This window comes from Vanessa tameamea, chromosome 22, assembly GCF_037043105.1.
Source record: "Vanessa tameamea isolate UH-Manoa-2023 chromosome 22, ilVanTame1 primary haplotype, whole genome shotgun sequence".
Taxonomy (NCBI): Eukaryota; Metazoa; Arthropoda; class Insecta; order Lepidoptera; family Nymphalidae; genus Vanessa; species Vanessa tameamea.
Window position 1 is genome coordinate 6016925 of NC_087330.1, and position 21884 is coordinate 6038808.

The following is a 21884-nucleotide window of genomic DNA, read 5'->3' on the forward strand; positions in this document are numbered from 1 at the left end:
TATAAGAAAAGAGCTTAAAGCGTTCGAGACTGGGGAACGATTGATAAATTTGTACTTTAATTTCCCCCCATCCTACATACAGTGCTAGTTCACAGCGTACGAATACCGACTTTATAATATTTGTGTTCCGAGATAAGTATATTTAAATTACCAGCTAATTTGGTCGGAGACCTACATTTACTGAATCTATTCTAGCATAAATAGGTGTAGGTAATTACGTTTGCGACGCGCTATTTCGCATCACAATAGTTTTAGACACTGATAGACAAAATCTCACTGGACGCTAATAGGATATTCTTAAACGTATGTAATATAGAAGACAGCAAATATTGAATAATAATTTGGACATTTAAATCACATTTTACAGATATAATCCTTTTAGATATTCTATCTAGACTGGCGTCATCTAATAGCAAAGGCGACATGAAATTTTAAATTTGTTAAATATACAAATGTATCTAAATTAATGAGTAACTGTTAATTTTTTTTAAATCACTTTTACGAAATATTTTATTAACAAATTTTAATAATGTTGACACAAAATTAACATACAGCCGTAGCCCTAACATTTAAGTAAGTATGTATTATATTATAAGAAAGTTTTATATTTCAAGATAATTTTTATGAGAAACTTGATAGGTGTCGACCGAATTACGAATGAAAATAATTTCGCCAGTGCTCACACTTTGCACTTGTTACGTGCTTGAAACATTAGATTCATATTTTTTGTAACTAAAATACCTGTTGTATATTCATATTCGAGTGAAAAATAATAAAACAACATTACATTATATTTTAACCTATGCGTTCAACACTACACCCATAGCTTTTATAAATCTTTATAAAGTTAATTAAGACGAAAAGCCTCTACACTAACATCTCCCTGATATAATTTGGGTTCAGTGACTTGATTGCTGAGTCGTACGTACGTGTATTAAATTTGCGAAAATACGAACGTTGCAATATGGTGATTAACGGATTTTTTTACAGAAATAGGTAATTATGTTTTATAATTACTTTTTGCTGTTGATTACAAGTTTTAGTTATGATTAAATTGCGTTTAAAATTTTGTTCAGAAAACTATATATATTACGTAACGTTTGCAACGACATACTATACACGGGTACGACTCAACATTCAGTTCACAGCTTATTTTAAATCGACTACAGCCCTAAACCCTCTATAAGCTCTATAATCTATATGAATATAAAATACTTAACCATATAATATAGAATTTTAAAAATCGGTTTGGTGTCGAAATATGAATTGTAATTCAAAATTAAATATGTTAAATAGTAAATAGAGCAGTCCAGCTGTCTGTCTGTCGTACGCGAAAAGGTACGAAACTTGGACGGCAAAATATTTTGGTAAGAACAGACTTGTGATACGATTTTGAACCTTAACGCTATTGTTATATAAACACAGTGAAAAGCATTGGAAAAACTATTAACTTCATCGTGACGTATCGAGATATTGTAAACATGGAATTAAAAAACTTTTACATATCCCTAGTTTAGTTTACACATTAAATACCGGAGCGTAGCTTATTACTTACTGAAATTGAATTAGAGATATATCGACGAACTGGACCGCGCAATAATCTAAGACGTTACAATCTACAGACAAAATCACATTTATATTAATAGACAGTGTAAAAATAATATTTATAAACATTGGCCTATGAGATAAACATTAGAATTCATTGTACTTCATCTAGTTGAAAGCTTAACTTTATTATCACACATACCTATTAGGTAGATATAGAACGTCGAATATATAAAAGTTACAACTAGAATAGAGCTAGGATCCGCAGCGCACTACCTATCGAATACTACAACGTACCTGAGATCAGACTTGTGATTGCCAGAAATACCTTATTATATTGTGAACGACTTTCGTCCCCCTGTAAAACGATGCCTTTACTAAAACCGCAGGCGTTTTGATCTGTCTTTGATATTGTTTCTTTTACGCTAAAACTTTTCAAATATTATTTTAAAATCAATACAACACCATTTTGACCTCATTATTCAAAAGTTATCGTGGTTCGGAGGCAGTCATAATCGTAATATTATACCTTTTATATCAGAAAAAGTGCACGTATTTAATGAATCGTAGAAAATCCCTTCACTGAGCCTACTGATAGGTGCATACATCTAGTAAACGGTTTCTTAAAAAGCTGATTCTAAGCACTTAGAGTAGGTAACATTCAGTCAATATGTATACGATGTACTTAACATCAATGATAAATAGTTTGTTATTAAATATCAAATTTAAATTCTAAAATGAACATTTATCAATAACTTACCAATCTCTCATTAAACTTATTTATAAATACTAACGAATAACTAAAATTTTACGATTTGTCACTAATACATTTATAATGTTTACACATATTAAATTGTAGTGAATATCATTCAAAATATGTATTATTTTAATGCAACCACTACTCGTTTCACTTTTCATCCCGAATTAAAAGAAGTACATATACTCACAATCGTAAGTGGTATTATTTATTTTTGTTCCATATATACGAAATGATTTTTACTCATACTTTTGTAGATTTTCCGCAACAAGAATGATGTAGTTTATGAATCGCTGAATATTCTAAACTTCTAGAATGTAGTTAACTATGTCACTAATAAGGGGCGAACGGAACTGACTACTAAGAGGCAAATAATAAGAATGATTATTGTCTGACACTGGGTTATTGTCGAGACAGCAGCTCAGGCGTCGCTCGCCACTATTGACTAGAGGGCCACGCGACTACGGACGCAGGCCAGGCGACCATGGCCTTTATAACAATGTGTTAAGGTACAAATATGCGGCGCAATATTCATCTACTAGTATTTTATATGCAGTATTGGAGAGCGTGAAAGACCACAATGCTGCAATCTGTGTAAAAATAAATAATTCTAGACAGGCCCAAATAATAAAGTAAAAAAACAAACGTAAATAAAGGAAAAGGAACAAAAAATAAAAGTAAAATAAAAAGGGGTATCTGGATGTTTATTTACAATAATTCTTTCATAATAACTATGTGATTATTAATGAAGAGAAACCTTAAGCAACATCAGTGCTAGCCCCTGATCACCAAATTTAAGTTATGTTAATGGTTCACCGCCTGCAAAGACACGAGCGCCTACAAACTAAAATTAAAACATAAAATACCCATTATTATATATAATTAGCTCTCAGCTCGTACCCACAGGTACGTATAGTTCAAAGGTTATGATTTCAATCATTTAAATAGCAAACGTAGCCTTAAATTAATTTATACGGAGAAGTGTAATTAAATATAAAAAATATTTTAGTAGTTTCATTAGAATCACAGTGAAATCAATAAAAAATAAAACACAAATGTGCGTTTGGGGGTGACGTACGAACTAAAGCAGTAATCGCGGTCCTCGCGCTTAAACATATTGAAAAAGAAATTAGTAAAACAACTTACAAATATGTCGTATTTGTACATCATGTCGGCCGTTACATTATTATTGTCAATAGTTTTAACATTACGGGGCGTACAGCTGAGGAAACAGACAACTACAACTAAATAATCATACAGTCGGGGCATGATTACGTCCAGCTATTAGCATTTAATTTGTTTTCAGTTAAAATTTATTGCAACAACCCAAATTTACAATAATCAAATTTTTCAAGTACTACGATCGATAAAAATCACAGAAAAGACGGACTGATAGCATTTGTTTTGTTTATAGATCGAATATGCCCCCAGTTAGACATACGCTTAACATTTAATTAATAAGGCAATAATAATTCACGATAAACGATAAAAGCTGGTCCTATACAAACTAGGAAAAATACATTCAAATAAAGTTAACAATACATTTGTTAATACACTTAAAATAAACCCCAAAAATTCCGCAAATAAAACGTATTAATTAATAACAAATTAATGAAAATTAAGTTAATGGATATAAGACTACCAGAGTAACACATTTTTTTATATTATTTAATTATAAAAAAAAAGTATATGTAATTGAAACCAAAACATAGACATAGGTACAGATCACATATAAAAGAAAAATAATAGCAACATCGAAATATTAATTAGTTTAAAATAAATTGGGCATATTATTTTATTATTTGTTATCATATGTTACTTGTGATAGTCGAATATCATATTTCAATAATGCTGTGCTTATTGACGACTGTGGGGTCAAGTTTGTTGAAAGCCTTTACGGCTCAGAGATCATTGATTTTGCGTGATCACCGATAACTACTCAAATTATATGACGCGTCTTGTAAATAATGTACACATTTTTTTTTTAAATAAAATACATATCATGTCACGTAACAATTGTTTTCTGTTAAAATTCAAATTTTTCATTTGTCACAGTTTAAATGCAAACTTTGGTAGATACTTGCGTTTCCTTGTAATGTATATTGATCGGTGTCATCATTTTTTATGCTTTGTATTATATTCATTATACAAAAAAGACGCGTCATTAACAATAAGACAAGCATTGCACAAAATAGACGAAAAGTTTATAAGTGAGATTTTAAACGGAAAAAGAAAAAATAATAAAATTAAAAATCTGGTTTATAAATTTATAAGTTCAGAATATATGTAATACCATTTGAATATTCCGTACAATGCTCGAAAATATTTAAAATAATTAAATATAATTGTCTATAATAATATTACAGGGTGTATTAAACTATAAAGTTATTGTCAGGCAGCAAACCTAAAATACTAATATAAAGAAATGTGTGTTGTCATTTCGAAAACGTTTGGTAGGACATTACATCTGCATCGATTACATTATAATGAAATCCTAAATAGTACCACAATGGTCATTAATCATACAGGTTAAAACTCTTAAATAACTAATAAGCAAAAAACTATCGACAAAGACTAAGTGTGAAGGAATTCAGGATAATTTTTATAATAAAATAATAGTATACTTCTAAACTTATATACAATAGCAAAATCAATAGTAAAAGAAATCTATAAGTAAACCAAAGTGAAATTATACAAATGATATGAACGATGTGGGCCTGTCGATATGGCTTCCAGTCATGTACCCAGGCTTAGAACAATGCTTGAAGCGAAATGTAACAGTTAGCATCTCAAAGTATCACTAAACACCAGAACAAAACAAGTATTAGCAATAAGTCTTCAATGACAAAGGATATTTAACAGTATTGTTCTATCTAACTTTAGCGTACATGCACATTAAACATGAAGTAATCTATAAATGTTTATTCCGTACTAAATATTTTATAAAACTCTTAAATAACCATTTTTTTTATTTTGTTTAATATTGAATCTAATTCTATACAAGTTATCCATCACCGCGCCCTACACACGTTACGATTATATCTACATAATTCCAGTTAATATGATTAAATAGGTAATAAACACAGCATGTTTGTTTGTTTGTTTGATTAAACAGACGGGCGTGGAGCCCACTACGCTACATGATATGAAACGTAACATAAAACATCGATAAATCTCATACCAAAGCGGATACGCTATTATACAATACAAATAAAATCTAGATGTAATTGACAAAATCAGTGTCACGTAAAAACTAAAATACCTACAAAAATTATACATATCGCGTTATATCTAGAAATAAAATCAACGCGTCAGTGCATTCGACGATCGCTTCTTCACGAGGCGCCGCTTTAATACATATAAACTCCCCAACTGTTTAAATGATTTGGTAGAAACGTTAAGTCTACGATAAAATATTAGTAAATGCAACCTACTCGCTTCGCTCTCGCAGCAAAATTACTTAAAAATTAATTTACAATCCATATACAAGTAAATAAAACTTTCGTCACTAAATCTAACGCATACATTGCGTATACATTTAGAAATAAACATTGTTTTTTTTTTTTAATTTAAAATTCTTGCAATTAACTAATTCACATCTAGAAAAGGAATACATTAAAACAACAAACACTCAATACTCACTCAAGCTAACGCGAATACGTATCGTAGGTCGCGTACAATGTGAATAATATAAATCACATCTAATTTGTACAGAAATTGATTAACTATAAACACAGAGCCTTAAGACAGGCCGCGGTACACAAGGAACTGTATTTAAAACACGCGCGCAAAACACACTAGTCACAGTTTTGAATTAAAAATTGCAGTGTGAATAGAAACGGTCGATTTTGTTCCTCGAGGGACACTCGACCGCCCTTATGGACAAAGGGGTCGATATATCCAACCATATATTTGACTCGTTCGTCAATAAGGGCAGCGAGCGTGTGCGTTACATTAAATTCTGTGCTCTTAAACCTATAAACGTCTTTAACATTTTCGTACTGATGCACTTTGTCAATATCACAATTCAACTCTTCTTTATCTTCCAATGTCGATTTTCGTTACAAGTTTTGCTGTATCGATTCGCGTATACCGCCAGCAAGCGAGAATTTATTAATCGCCATCCGATTTTTACGGTATTGGATTATTTATTATATTTTATGAAACTTGATCGCATTTTAGTTTCTTATTTGGAGATGACATAATCGTTCAACGAAAAGTCGATTATTCGATTACTCTCGCAACTCGATCGCTAATACCTTGACCCATATCTGGTCGATGACCCAGCGAGACGGTAGCTCGTCTACCCAAATTGATGATAAGGGTTTTGCATCGCTACATGGTCACCCCGGTCCAGCGCGCCGGCAGCTACTCAGTCGGTGTACCACAAGTGCTGCTGCGGGTGCTGCGGCACGAGGTAGGTGGGCGAGTAGGGCTGCAGGTAACCGGGCAGCCTCGCTCCACTGCCGTGATGCGCGGGCGGCGGACCTGCCACTCCTCCCACGCCACCTACTCCTCCCACTCCGCTGACACCGCCACTGAAAATAAATTGAGTTATATTTTAAAATTCAAAGTTTAACAAGATTAATAAAAATATATTGTAAAACAATAATGTTATATCAAACAACATCTAAAATCACAAAATGAAGATACTTTAAATAAGAGGTCGACTATGTGAAATAGGTGGTACTCACGTGTGGTAGTGGTAGGTGGGCACGTACAGCGGCGGCGGCAGGTAGCCGGGGGACACGCCGCCCGGCGATAGCACGCCACCACCCGCAGCGCCTGCGCCGCTTCTTAAATGAAAAAAATACATGCGTATTAAAAAATGTTCTTCAATAATAATATAATAATTTAAAATATAAGTAACGGGGAGTAAATAAGGCCGAAATAGTCTAGTCTATTCAAATCGAAGAAGGAATTAAAATAAACAAACCTCAGGTTTATTATTCTACGGATTGAGCATTGTGCATTTTAAATAATTACGCATACTAATTAATATTAAAATGCACTATCAATGAGTGTATTCATCGATTACAGTCTTATGAGTCCTAATATAACTACGTAGCTAGAGCATCCAGTGAGTCTAACTGCCTATCAGGTAAGGCTCACAGCTCGGTGAAATATAGCGGGACGGGTCTCACTTGTAGTGCGGGTGCGGGTGGTGGTGCCACGCGTGCGGCGCGTGCTTGTGCGCGGCGGGCGGGCCCACGTTCACGCTCATTCCCATTCCGCTCACTCCGCTAACACCGGTCACTCCGCTGACACCGCTCACTCCGCTCACCGCACCGCTCACCGGTAGATATTCTCGACAGCCGCCGCTCTGAAATGTTATTACGTTTGTGATCACTACAGAAAATTCAACCTTCTGTTTCGTAAACAAAAACATGGTATCCATGAAAAATACGTTGGGTAAGATGTATTATTTTTGAATAGCTCATGTTACAACCCGGGTCCGATAGATGGCGGTGATTCAATATATCACCCTCCTGAGCCACGCTATGCGAGGTCAGGTATTCGCTACTGAATTATAGTGTAAAAAAAATTGTAAAGCTAATGATCAATGGTAAGCCCTTTAGTTCTTTCAGTATTTGATTACCCCAATAATAATTATTACATATGTAAGAATAAAGATTAAAGAAGCAATGCAAACTGTTATTGGTTAGCAGTAGTAAAATTGCAGAGTAAGAGGCACTAACACCTGAAATTGTTCATTAAACATAAATCATGTTGTTTTCATATAATATCTAATTTATGGCAGAATTGTTATAACTTACGCTATCCCTCTTATTGTGTTGCGTGGGAACATATTGATTACATTGATAGTCATTCGTCTGGCGTACCGTCGAACCGCTCTGTAATAAAATAAAAAAAAAAACTATGAAATCATTCGTAAAAGTCGATGTCGATTAAGTATAATATATAGAAAATTGAAATAAGAAGCAAGTGCAATTTACGTTGAGGATTAAAAATACAATTACATATAACAAAACAATTTGTTTTTTTTCTTGTTTTTAAAGTTGATTGATAGGCTCTCGTTTTGCGAGTCTGAACTAGATTTAAGTCACATAATTGCTGAGAAAAAAACTCGTCCGTGTGTTTGTGTGTGAGTACTCACATTGTAGTGCGCGGCGGCGGTCGGCGGGTGGTCGTGGTGCGGCTCGAGCTTGGCCTGCGCCTCCTGTTGCGCGAGCGCCAGCAGGCGCTTTTTCTGGCTCTGCGGCGTGGCCTGCGGGGGCGCCGGCACGGCTTGGCGCTGCGGCGCTTGTTGCTGCTGCTGGGGCGGGGCCTGTTGCTGCTGTTGCTGCTGTTGTTGTTGAGGGGGAGGCTGTTGCTGCTGTTGTTGAGGTTGCTGCTGTTGCTGCTGCGGTTGTTGTTGTTGCTGAAAAACATATAAATCGTTTAGAGAGTTTGTTTCAAAATATTAGACTTAATTTTAATTTACAGAATTTATTTTTATTGTATTTAGTTTTGGATATATAAGTAGCAGTTAAAAATGTCGGTCTCACACGCCTGACTAACATACAATTTTGACAATTCATACAAATAAAGACAAGAATATAAAAGAAAAAGAATAGTTTAAAAGATTATATTATATTTAATGTAATATTTGATTAAACGAAAATTATCTAGTTTGAGGAATGTTTGATGTCTTAAGAGTTTAATAACACATGTAGCATTCTTACCGTGTGATGATGATGGCAGGGTTGATGGTGTGGCTCGTGCTTCACGTGCCGCTCGTCACGAGGCGTGCGTGCGCTACATATAACGCCACCGTTGCTGCTGACCGTCACGCCCGTTGCCGTAGTTGTTGTGTTAGTGTTGCTGTTATTGCTGTTGTTCGCATTGTTGCTGCTAACGTGAGCATTTGGTGGGCACTCGCCACTACCTGATGATAATAAAAGATGTGAGTCCTGTTCTTTTTTAATTATTAAATTTTACGTTTAATTTTTGCACTACATGTGCATAATATACAACTATTAATATATTACGTGCTTGTATGACACTTGCGGTCGTGACTACAATTCGAGTAGCATTATTGTATTATAGCAGCTCCTTCTACCTCTATTGGTGCGTGGTTCCGCGTCGTCGTCGGAGTCAGAGATGGTGATGACTGAGACTGCAGGTGATGGCGTGTCTCGGATGGTGATGGTGTGCGCGCCACAGCCGGCCTCCCACGCGCCTGTACCGCCACTCGCTGCTGTTGTGCCGCCACGCACTCTACATTTGGAAATGTTTATGTGATTTACGAGATGCTAATTTACTAGTTAGTTCATGCTAGTGATATTGACTAGTATTATATTTAAAGATTAAATAATATTCGTAATTAAAAATATGTATAAAATAAAGAAACTCGTAACCGAATTAAAGTATTGCATATTTGTTTATTACGAAAGACAAGAAAAGTGGTACGAACGAAAAAGCACTTTTTCCTACGCGAAACATACATCATATTCAATAAATATCCAACATACGTGTGATCATGATGTCTGTGCCGTGAAGGTGGAGTGCCCTCCTTGACTCGCTTCTTGACCGGCGACAGCTGAGTCGCCTCCTTCTTACCGCCACCGCTCGCCATGCTGAATAATCAGAAATTGATTTTAATTACAACACAAATTTATGTCACACTTTACATCAAAATTAAAGTCAGCAAAAGCAGGTTTTGTAATATTGTACTTGTACTATAATAATACAAAGATTCCTTGATATCAATTTAAAGGATATGTATAAATTAAATAGGTCCTATATTATATAGGGCGTTAGGTTTATCTAGGTTATATTCTATTTTATCTCTTTTGAGCATCAGATCATAGGACCGTTTTAAGCTTATTACAAGATTATATTGAAAGTAAAGTGACTCTACTGAGAAGAACCGACAAAAAACGAAATAAATAAAAAAATACTAATTACACGCATTTTTATTATCTATCTAACATTATAGTTAGTAATATGCTTTATTTATAAATTTATTTACATGTGTTAATTTATATTATAAGTAAAAATTTAAAATACATTGATATTTTACAAATAAAATAAAACTCTCATATTCTAAATATAAAGAGTCTCTTATTTTTTATAATAACCATGTAATTAATGTTAATTTTATAATATGCTAAGCATATAAACCATAATAAATAATGACTATTAACGTCTAAAGTTTATACTAAGATAAAATAATTTAATTGAAATACTAAAAATGTTATGTTCTTTTTGTAAAATACTAGCGACCCAGGCGCACGAGTGCTATTTATTCATAAAAATGATAGTGCTCAGGAATAATGTAGCATTCTACCAGTAAAAAATATATAATTGAATCATTAGTCCGGGAGATTAGTACCACTTTATAATTTTAGTATTGGTATATATACTCTTTTAAGTTGTTTATATTTCTCTTTAAGTTTTATTTTATAAATATAAAAGATTAAAGATGTATATAGTGTTACTATATGTACCTGTACTGATGCGCTTGGTGATGCGGCTGGTAATGCGGCACGGCACTCGTCTGCTGCTTTGTTGATCTGTCGACAATCGCTCATTTTTTAGTATATAAAATCATCATGCTACATCACTAGCGTTTTTTAAATAATTAAATATATTCACATTCTAAATGTATTTTTTTTTAAGATAATTTATAATGTTCACGGTATCTTTTTATTTCACGGTCTAGGCAATACGAAATCAGTACTTGAATATTGTTATCAATCAGTATACTTTAAATTAAGCTCCTGACCTCTTGTGCGGGTGGTGGTGATGTGCGTGGTGAGGGTGGTAATCCCACACGTCGGGCTCAGGCAGTGGCGCGGGCTCCACGATAAGCGGCGCGCGCCACTCGCCCACGTCGCTGACTCCCACACCCACTCCCACGCCGTGCTGGTGGTGCGCTGCCGCGGCTGCAGCGGCGGCGGCGGCCAGCTGCTGCACCTGTGATAGATAGGGAAACGTTCATATATGACGGTCGTGATTGTTTATAGATATCATAAATAAATGTGATCAATAATAATTCTATTATTTTTACCATCAAAAAACAAGAGTACTACAAATACCACAAATCACTACACTCGTATATTTGAACATTTAATAATAAATTATAACATGAACATTAAAGTAAGCATATTGGATAGGCAGACAAACTATCCGATTGCCACTAATCGGCACAAATGTATGCAAAATTTGAGAACAATCCGTCGATTCACGCTGCCAGAATTGAGGCGCACATAGGAAGAAAACGCGGCAGGTACCTGGTAGGCGGGCTGGCACAGGATGGAGGACACGAACTGGTGCGGGAAGGGCTCGGCCGCGCGCGCCGCGTACTGCCGCGCGCCGCCCACCGCCACGCGCCCGCCGCCGTACAGCTGGTACTGCGCACGCCGCGGCACGTTAGTACACGGGTAAAGGGGCCGATATTCACAGTCGTATCATTTTATTGTTGAAAAGTAAAGTTAAAATTTTAACAAAATATGCTAGTTCAGACTCCCTACCAGGTTATCGTATGGGGCGGCTCGCAGCCTCTGCTGGTTGATGGTGAGAGCGAGGTGGTGCGCGGAGGGCGCTGCGGGCGCCACCACTCCGCCCACGTACTCGCCCCCTCCCACTCCCACTCCGACGCCCCCGACTCCGACGCCCACGCCACCGACGCCACCGACGCCTCCCACTCCGCCCACACCGCCTACGCCGCTGCCGGAGCGACGGCATACCTGGTGATGATTATAATTTAATAAAGAAATACAATACGTATTTATTACTAACACTGTTTAACTCGCCGTATTTTTTTCTCGACACTATTATTTTCGTCTTCGCCGTTTTATATATAGTTACTTCTTTTTTCCCAAAAAAATATTTATATAACTATAAAAATGTAAAAGTAACCTTAAAATTGGTTTATACCAAAAAAGACAATAAACAAAAACAGTTTTTAATAAAGGACCAATAACAGTTTTGGACAAAAATGATGCAAAATAAACAAATAAATCACCTCCATCATCTGTACGGAGGCCTTGACGTTGTTGCAGTGCGCGTAGTCCACGAGGTGAGCGAGCGTCACGAATGCGTGGTTGAGCGCTTCACCCGGAGTTATCCTGCGTTCCTGAAAACAATAATGATAAAGTTGAGTATTTTTTGAACAATAACACTAGTAATATCCCTTTTTAAACAAATTACTTAAAACCCCTATTATTTTTTTTAGCTACGCATCTTTCTTTTGCTTGATGGCCCGCGGTGGTAAATCCGTTTCACTAATAAAGCTACATAATATCTACGTCGAAATAGACACCGTAATGACAGATATAAAAAGTATAATATTATTTCTCATTTTCAAAACAATATATTATGAGAAATATGTATGACACTACGTATAATCGCTAAGTAAGTGGTGCTAAAAAAAGTTCAAAATCCATAATTACATTATTATCATTCTGTCTGACTTTATATTTAAAGAAACTCGTTCTGCTAATTTTAATACCGTATAATATAAGAGATAACTTTATGTAGTATCAAAATTATGTTTTTTATTAATATTATATATTTTTTTTTTCTGGGTATTTGTTAACTAAACTAAATATGTTAAATTGTTTAACATATTTAGTTTAGTTTACCATTTTTCGTTCTTATTTTACCTATCAGAATATAGGGACAGAACTCAGAAGCGACACAATTTTTATTTTTTGGCGACTTTAAGAATGTGGTAGAAATGTAGCAGCAGAGGGTCCACCGAAACCAGTAAAATTTTGAAAGTGGTCCACGAGAAAAATAAGTTTGGGAACTACTGCTCCAAGTGAATGGCTATGAAGTGCTTGCAGACTTGAGACGTAATAAAAAAACAACTCACTTGGTCCATTGTAAGCATTCTCTTCAGTAAATCAATGAATTCCCTTCTATCAGCTTTCTCGGCCAACAGTTGGCCGCCTTCAAGATCCGTTGGTACGTTTACCTGACAAAATATTAATAAATATAATACACAATTAATTATTTGCTAAATTTAAACATATACTTTTGTATGAAACGCGTACGACGGATGGCTAAGGAAGTTCAGAAATAAGTATGAAACATTAAATATCCACTAAATTTATGCTGTATTTTAATTAAGTCTCTATCCGGCATTGTTATTAAAATTATTCACATGTTACTTAAAGAAATACTATTTAAGTGGCACAGTCTGTGAACTGTTATTATATATATTCTTTATACCAAATATTTTAACAATAAATAGCCATAGTCCGAGCCGATTTTTTTTTTTTACAAGAACAAATTAATAATGAGATTAGTTATGTGTGTAACTCTTTTATGTTAATCAAATAAACTTGATTTTTTAAACTGTTTGCCTTTCATAACCTTTGTTAACTTATGTAGATGGTTTATTGTGAACAGGCAAACGGGCCACCTGATGTTTAGTGGTCACCACCAGACATTGACGCTGTCAATGTCAATGTATGTGTAATTGTGCCTGTAGTGACACTGACTAACTCAACTTTCAAACCGAAACAGAACAGTACTAATATTGTTGTTCGGCAACAGAATACCGAGCGGGATAAAGCTATTTTAACTCAAATATGATAACTTTATAATGCTTTGCTATAATTTAGTTTACGACTCCGCGTGTCAATAAATCCGTTTCTATTAAATAATTTCAATATTTTAAACTGTGCCAATAACACATATAAATGTATTTTTAAAACTCAGTCAATGCATATAATGCAAGGTTATTTCAACTGAAGAGAGAGTCCCCACCGACTACGTTCTGAGCCGAGGTGCGATCTCATAGGAGACACCCTCGGGACGAATGTCACTCTCGAGCCCAAGCGGGGTTCGCCTTAAGGCAGAGTCTTAACACTCGCCCTGACGTTCGGTGACGCTGTAAAGGCCAGTAGGGCCAACAACACTACTCAATCAAGATACAAAAAAAACTGAAGAGAAAAAAAATCATATGTTTTGCCAAAATCCCATAAATTTAATTTTTAGTAGTCTACGGCACCGGCATACTTTTCAAAAGTTTTTTTATTAAATAATTCAAATCTATGATAATTTTTTAATGTTTGATTATTATTACAAGTTTTTTTTCTAATAGTTGTTTGATGTTCTATTTAAAAATAGTACTGACTTGTCCAATGTCGTCGAGGCAGTTGAAGATGTACTTCCTAGCTTCCTTGCTCTTGATGCCGGTCTCCAGCTCGTGCTCCTCGGGTGTCTTGAGGCGCCAGAACGGATATGTGCTGTCCACGTCGCGGTAGAAGAACTTCGCTGTCTTCGACGCACTGGGTATTTCAGATATAATTGCATATTGGTCATCTCGGATTAAAAAAATATAATATTATTAATGACTTAGCCTCTTTCGTTCATAATAATTTTTATTTATGTATATAATATTTTAATATGTCGTGAATCCATGTATAAGTTACACTGTACCTGTTGAGCATGTGCTCGGTGGGCAGGCCCTGCGTCTGCGAGATGTACCGGATCTGATCGTACTCTGACGAGCCGGGGTACAGCGGCCAGCCCAGGAACAGCTCGGCCACCACGCAACCCAGAGACCACATGTCGATCGCCTCGCAAAACGCTAAGCCAAGGATTATCTCCGGCGCCCTAAGTATGAAACAGAAATATGAATTAAAAATAATGTATTGCTTCTTTTAATTCGATTTCAACCATCTCGAAATTACATTGAGTTAACAATCTTTTGGTGGCGGTTTTTTATAATTAACCTCGCTCTCTCTATTCGTCTTTGTTTACTGTCGCCACATGGAATTTGGCTTTGTATGTGTAATTTGTTTCTTTTACTATTGGTTTAGTTGTTTGGTAATAGGTCTTTTACAGGTTGTTGTTTGTTGTAGTTGCGAGAACCGTCTCGAATTCGTAAATGTTATAAAAGCTCCCTCATACCGATAGTATCTGCTCTGCAGGTACGTGTTGCAGACGGCTTTGCTGACATGCGAGGCGCTGCCGAAGTCGATGACCTTGACGCGGTAAGGTTGCCGCGCCGGTTCCACCAGCATGATGTTCTCCGGCTTCAGGTCCGCGTGTATCAGGCCCAGTTGCTATACAACCATAATAAAGGAACAATATAATAAACTATAAGAGCAGATGCAACACTTCTATTGTTTTAATAAATAATAAATTATGTCATATTACATCGATATTCACTTTTTTATTTGGATAGCAGGCGAGTTTACCAGTTTACCGTGTCACCGTGACTTATACTATATATATATATAGACGGCGGCTGTGTCTACGGAGTCTACTTCATATGCACTAGTAACTATTACTATTTGCATGCTCCTGATCATGAACTAAAATGTTATGACAAAAAAACTTTTCAAATCCGTTTTTGACTTTATAAGTATTTTGTAATTTTAAGAAAATGAATGTTAAATTCACCTTAAGTTTCAGCAGCGCCGTCAGAACCTGCTGCAATATCGGGCGGATATATTTGAGCGGCAGCGGCGAGAACTTGTTCTGTTTGAGGAAGTCGTAGAGGTTCTGCTCCAGCATCTCGAACACGAGACATGTGTGCGAGCGATGCTGGAAGCATTCGTAGGCGCGGACGAAGTTGAACTCGTCCGCTGACTCTTGAGACAAGCGAGAGAGGATGGACACCTGCCGGGAAATCGATTATGTTTAAGTGTTACTTACTATATTACATCTCTTTGAAACTTCATTCCTCATAAACCCTAGCACATATTTTAGGTGGGAGCCGCATGTGTTATATTTGTGTTTGCAAGTAAAAGGATTTTTAAACTTTGAGACGTATGGGGAATATCATGTATATAAACCATTATGTAGGTAGACGAACGGGCAGCTATGTCATCTGATAAGTGGTAAGTGGTCACTATCACTAAACATTGGCGCTATAAACAAAATTAATCATTCCTTATGCCGCCATTGCGCCACCGACCTTGCGAACTGAGATACAACAATATTACTGATTCATTTCAACATATATTTCCAATTACAATCGTCTTAAAATTTCTTACATATTTTTTGTCCGACAAGATATTGTATCACATTTTTTGTAGATATAAATAAAAAGATAAACAAAAGTGAACGAGTATCATTAATACAAATATATTAAAAGAATACCTAAAGAATCACGAATTTACTTTTTATTTCGTCACCGTTGAACATAATATTATTTTTGTTCAATCTGTGCAAATACAATTGAGGACGGTGACTTATTGAGTTATGAAGCTGTTTCATCATATCTCAGCAATTCTGAAATGTTTCTACATATTTTTATATAACAGTGACATTGAAAACGGTATAATCATTACCGTATTTTATGGAGTGAATATTAAATATAAAAACTGAATAGAAATAAAAAAAAACGTGAAACGAGAGTAATAGAATATTTTTAAAACATTATTGTCATAAAGTTTATTCGTCTGTTTGTATTTGAAGATTTGATTACTCAATTATCGGGGCACGCTGGGATCTTCAAAGCGATTTATTTCGCGGCGAGAGCGCTTGGTCGAGTAAACACAAACATTCCGATATCTGGACCGTCGCCAGAAACAGCGGCTATGTGTAACGACGTATGTATAAAAAATAGCGTTGCTTTTGAAAAACAACATACAATAACTGATACCTATACCTAAACTTTGAGATTTAAAACTAACAGCCACTGAGCTGTTATCACGTATTACTTCAGTACTAGTCTTTGTCAGTACAATCCGAATACTAATTTTCGAGTCTATATTTTTTTTATTCAGGCTGGAAAATGGGTCACCTAATAAAGAACCTCGGTAACTCAGATGTTATGTTCGTTAAACTTGTAGTTACACTGGCTTATTAAACCCTCAGATCGGAATATAACAATTGTAAGTATAGCTGTTTAGCGCTACAGTATGTGACTGGGTGGTACATACCCAGATGGGATTGTGCGAAAGCCTGCCTCCGAGTAAAACTTATACTTACAGTCTGTGATTTGAAGAGTAATTTACTTATTATCACAAGTATTTCATAATTTGAAGACAACATTAAAAGTATACGAATATATTTTGTTTTTATGTTAGAAGTGGCAAACGAGCAGGAGGCTCACCTGATGGAAAGTGACTACCACCGCCCATGGACATTACCAATTACCCTGGTGCTCCTGGATATACGAGTCATACTGATGATTAGTACATTAATATCACTATCGGTGAGCCCAATTTAGAACTAATTGCTACCAAACTATTTCATGTTAAGGTTTATTGTAGTATTTATGTTTAATGTAAATCTCACCTCAATCTGCCCCTGGCGAGCATAGCTGGGATGGTTCTTAAGGATCTTGATGGCAACTATCTCGTTGGTGCCCTTCTTCCAGCACTTCACCACCTGTCCGAAGGTGCCTCGCCCGAGGAACTCCAACACCTCGTACCTATAAAAAAATAGTTTAAAAATAAGCAATTGAAGTTAATTACTAGTAGTGACGAAAAGTCATAATACAGAGTATCTGTATTATGACTTTTATATGTATATATATAGTTATTATTGATATTTATATTATTTAATTCTTAAAATATTTTATATTGTATATATATGCAGTCAGTATGGAGGACCTCGACAGGCAGTTGAACATTTAGAGAATGGTACATGGAATTGTAAAATGTCATAAAATGCGTCCCAAGTGCGTATTACAAATTTCACACCATCCCATCTACATTATGTCGTTTATTTATAAGATCTTTTGGTTCAGCTGAAGCTCCAAGATTATAATAAATCTTGTTTCATATTTTTGACAAGCAATTTAAAACGCTTTACTTTTACTGTATTTTTAGTTGAGTAGTAAGTAGGACGAAAATACTGAAACATCACTAGAAAACAAATTAAAATAGTTAAGTTTCACGTTACTTATTTTTACGAATACCATAAATTCCTAATATTGGTTTTTTTAAAGTATATTTGCTACAATAAAATTAAAAGATCATCAACTTACCTATTCGACGAGGAGTAGAGCACCTCGTGCTGCACCAGCTGGTAGTCGCCATCGCCACCGCAGCCGGAGCCTGTAGTGTTGTCGAATCGCATCGCAAGACATCGCGTGACATCGCATTGGTAGCGTCACGACGCCGCAAAGATACCGCACCCGCATGAAAACATAACGCAATAACATTAGCCCCAGAAATTAGAAATAATAATAAATTATCGAATTATACAACTAATGGAGAGATGATTTTTTTCTTTTTAAGGCATTTTTGTGGAAAAAAAAATTTAAAAAATTTTAATTAATATCTTTTTCCGTCTCGCATTTATAAATTTGGACCGATTATTATTGTTTTAATATTGACAAATAACCAGTGTTTATTCGTTTTTATAAATCAGAAGAAAAAAATAGATTTTAAATTGATACTTTCTTTTTAAATAAATTTTTGAAGTTGCAGTTTTGACTTATTTTGAAGATATCTAAAAAACGTGATAACTCAAAAATGGTTCACTTTTGCACGATGCATATGGGGGTTGTTAACCCCATTATCGCAAATAATCACCCCTATCACCTCCTAACGGGAATACGTCGAATTACCAATAACCCTGTATATGTTTTGACTGTGAATCCTGCATAAATTTTACACTTTAAATTTAAAACAACATCAGGTAGGGAGTAGTGCATTAAAATTCAATCAAGCTAGAGGTACGACAACTGCTCAGTGCTGTAACCACCTAGTAGGTTGTTTGAAATTTATACAACTCTCCGCTATCCCTGCGCAGGCGCAGCACCTTATAAGGATAATTTGTCTTTATTTTAGTATGACAAGTTGTTGATTATATAGGTAAATGAAATCGCAAATGTCCTTGAAAATATTATGACATCAAATAAACATTATCGGTCATGATGTGTGTTATGTTCTTAAGAATGTATGTATTTTTTCATCAATAATAATTAATTACAATGATAAACGAATATGAAACTGTTTTTGATATGCGAAGTACTTTAATTACTTTTGAAAACTCACTAATATTCGTATGTTATTGGAGGAATCGTTCGTTACGTCAAACATCTGCGTATAAATTAAACAAAATATCGTTTTGCGTCATACTCACGTGTTTATAAAAATGTATTTTTTTAAAATATTAATAAAGGCATTCACTATAGTGCCATATTAAAATGAAATACATCTAAACACCACGACAAACGAGTGTACAAACGCGGAGTTCGAACTGAGGCTCTCTGAATGATCACAACTTTGCTTTGCTAAAACATTTCTTTTTTTTTATTTATTTATTTAGATTTTCGAAACACCATCGGCATATTCACAAATTTTTAAGAAAAAGTAGGAAATAAATTCATGTACGGTGTGATACTCCACCACAGGCGTTTACATTATACATTTTAAATAACAAAAAAAAAACAAAAAACTACACTCCTACATTAATATATCTTTGAAATAAAAACAAAAATGTGAAAGAACAACAAATAATAATAAATTACTCCAAATTAAAAAGAAATAGAACAAAAAAAAAAAGATCTTGACACTAATTGAGCAAAGAGTCTATTTTCTTCTTAAAACTATGGCTGTTATGACTGTATATATCAATGTCATGAGAGGCGATATCATTGTAACTACTCATATATCGGATCATAGGCGAAAACTTCCCTACATTTGTACGAAATCTAGGAATAGCGAAGGTGTTTTGAATTGGGTGACGCGGAATCGTTCTTGGGACATTTATATAAATTTGAGAAAGTAACTTCTGCGAGTCTATTGAACCATGGATTAATTTATGCAGAAACATTAAGTCATGATTGGACCTACGCTTCTCCAATGTGGCAAGTTTGAAGTGTTTCAATCGTGTATAATAGTCTGCACGATATGGACAGCTTCTATCTTTATATGCCAAAAACTTTGTAAATCCTTTTTGAATTCATTCTAGTCGAGTAACGTGAATTTTATAAGTAGGCTTCCATACAGGGGAAGCATATTCAATAATACTACGGCTTAGTGAAGAATATAAAGTTAGAACTGCATTTATGTTTTTAAAATCGTGACATGTTCTTTTAATAAAACCAATCATTTTCAAGCATTTTTTTAACTACTGTATCTATGTGATTTTTTAATAGTATCTTTTTATCTATAATTACACCTAAGTCTCGTATCTGTTCAACCTCGGATAGTAATTGTTTATCTATGTAGTAAGTCGATGGTATGAAGTTTTTCTTTTTTTTAGTAAATTTAATATGCTGACATTTATTAATGTTTAGTACCATTTTATTATGATTACACCAAGTTTGCACAGAACTCAAATCTCGCTGAAGCAGTACTGTATCATCAACAGTTTCAATGGACCTATACAACTTTAGATCATCAGCAAATATTAAATACTCACTGTGATTTATGTAGTCCGTGATGTCATTTATAAAAAACAGAAAAAGTATAGGACCAAGATGGGTTCCTTGCGGAACGCCCGAATATGCAGTATAAGTCTGTGAAATATAATCATTAACTACTAAATAATATAACTATTTTCAGGCTGTACCCAAGCCAGACATAGAAACTAGAAATTTGAATAAAATCTAATATACATTTGAAAGGAGACAATCAAATAGTTCAATGTGTCATTGTTTTTACACGAAGACACATACAAAATGTAATATTAAACATATTATTTTTTTAATTCTTCGGGCAAAGCCGCCGTGGCCAGTCTTCTATATTTTAAACGTTAATATCATAAATGTACAGTTGTTGGCAATGTAATAGTGATTGGCACTTCTGACTTTTAAATTTATACCAAGGTTATCAATAACAACAATATATTATTTATATATATTTTTTTAATTCATATCAACGCGCCATTTACTTTTATTTCAACCAATTAATTTTTTAATGATTTTATCTGTTATTTTCGCATAGTGGTTTCTTAATTCAAAGCATGCATGTGGCAGCTTGCTGCGACAATTAAGAATGATTTGTGCCTTTATGACTACTAGGTGGGACAATCGTTTAGAAAACTTCTGATATTGTTCTCTTATTCGGACTATTTATCAATCGAATCTCTCTTCGCATCATACATTGTTGCCAGCAGTATATACATACTCCTTTATAAATATTCCTAATAGGTAATAATATATTTTTATATTTAACTTCACATGGGCGAACTAGTTTTGACGTCGGGGGCGAAAATGAAAGTATTGTTTTCATGAATGTCGAATGTACAGTCAGAGTAAGAAAACCTCCGTCAATTTTCAAATTAATTCCTTTATCAAGTCGTAAACTCTTAGTACAGTTTGAAACTAAAGCATTAAACAGAAAACTGCACATAAAATTAAACTAACATAGTATAATAACTAGGTTCAAAATAGTGTACATTGCGACTCAATATGTCATACTCAATCGGTAAAGCTGATTATCGCGCATACTGAGCACACGAAAATAGACCTTAAGGTGACGAATCTTTTCTTACCCCGACTGTACTTATAAATTATTATATTCACAGCAATAATTACTTTTATGAAATATAATATTTCTTTATTGTGGTGGACGATAATTAACAAAAATTATAATGGTGGCTATAAATACATTATCTCTTGTTCATAAATAACCCTTATAAGCTAAAAGTAGCAAATAAAAAAAAATTAAGTCCCAAAAACCTGCGTCAATTGACATTTTATTTTTTT

General features: G+C 34.7%; 1 protein-coding gene across 2 annotated transcripts in view; it reads right to left on the bottom strand.

Annotated features, from left to right (window-relative positions):
• Window positions 1-2987: 2987 nt before the first annotated feature.
• LOC113396572 (homeodomain-interacting protein kinase 2-like) overlaps window positions 2988-21884 on the bottom strand; it is a 102398-nt gene continuing 83501 nt past the window's right edge. For both annotated transcript variants that reach the window (XM_026634561.2, XM_026634559.2), the window contains exons 5-24: window positions 18210-18279; window positions 17516-17651; window positions 15671-15889; window positions 15176-15330; window positions 14702-14878; window positions 14397-14550; window positions 13128-13229; window positions 12276-12386; window positions 11782-11997; window positions 11542-11661; window positions 11034-11224; window positions 10756-10821; window positions 9778-9882; window positions 9366-9523; window positions 8989-9191; window positions 8421-8684; window positions 8080-8157; window positions 7447-7625; window positions 6997-7098; window positions 2988-6840 (exon numbers count right to left, since the gene is read on the bottom strand). In XM_026634561.2, coding sequence (XP_026490346.1) covers window positions 6675-6840; window positions 6997-7098; window positions 7447-7625; window positions 8080-8157; window positions 8421-8684; window positions 8989-9191; window positions 9366-9523; window positions 9778-9882; window positions 10756-10821; window positions 11034-11224; window positions 11542-11661; window positions 11782-11997; window positions 12276-12386; window positions 13128-13229; window positions 14397-14550; window positions 14702-14878; window positions 15176-15330; window positions 15671-15889; window positions 17516-17651; window positions 18210-18279 — 2972 coding nt within the window. In that variant the 3' untranslated portion in view covers window positions 2988-6674. The remainder of the gene's footprint in view (window positions 6841-6996; window positions 7099-7446; window positions 7626-8079; window positions 8158-8420; window positions 8685-8988; window positions 9192-9365; window positions 9524-9777; window positions 9883-10755; window positions 10822-11033; window positions 11225-11541; window positions 11662-11781; window positions 11998-12275; window positions 12387-13127; window positions 13230-14396; window positions 14551-14701; window positions 14879-15175; window positions 15331-15670; window positions 15890-17515; window positions 17652-18209; window positions 18280-21884) is intronic.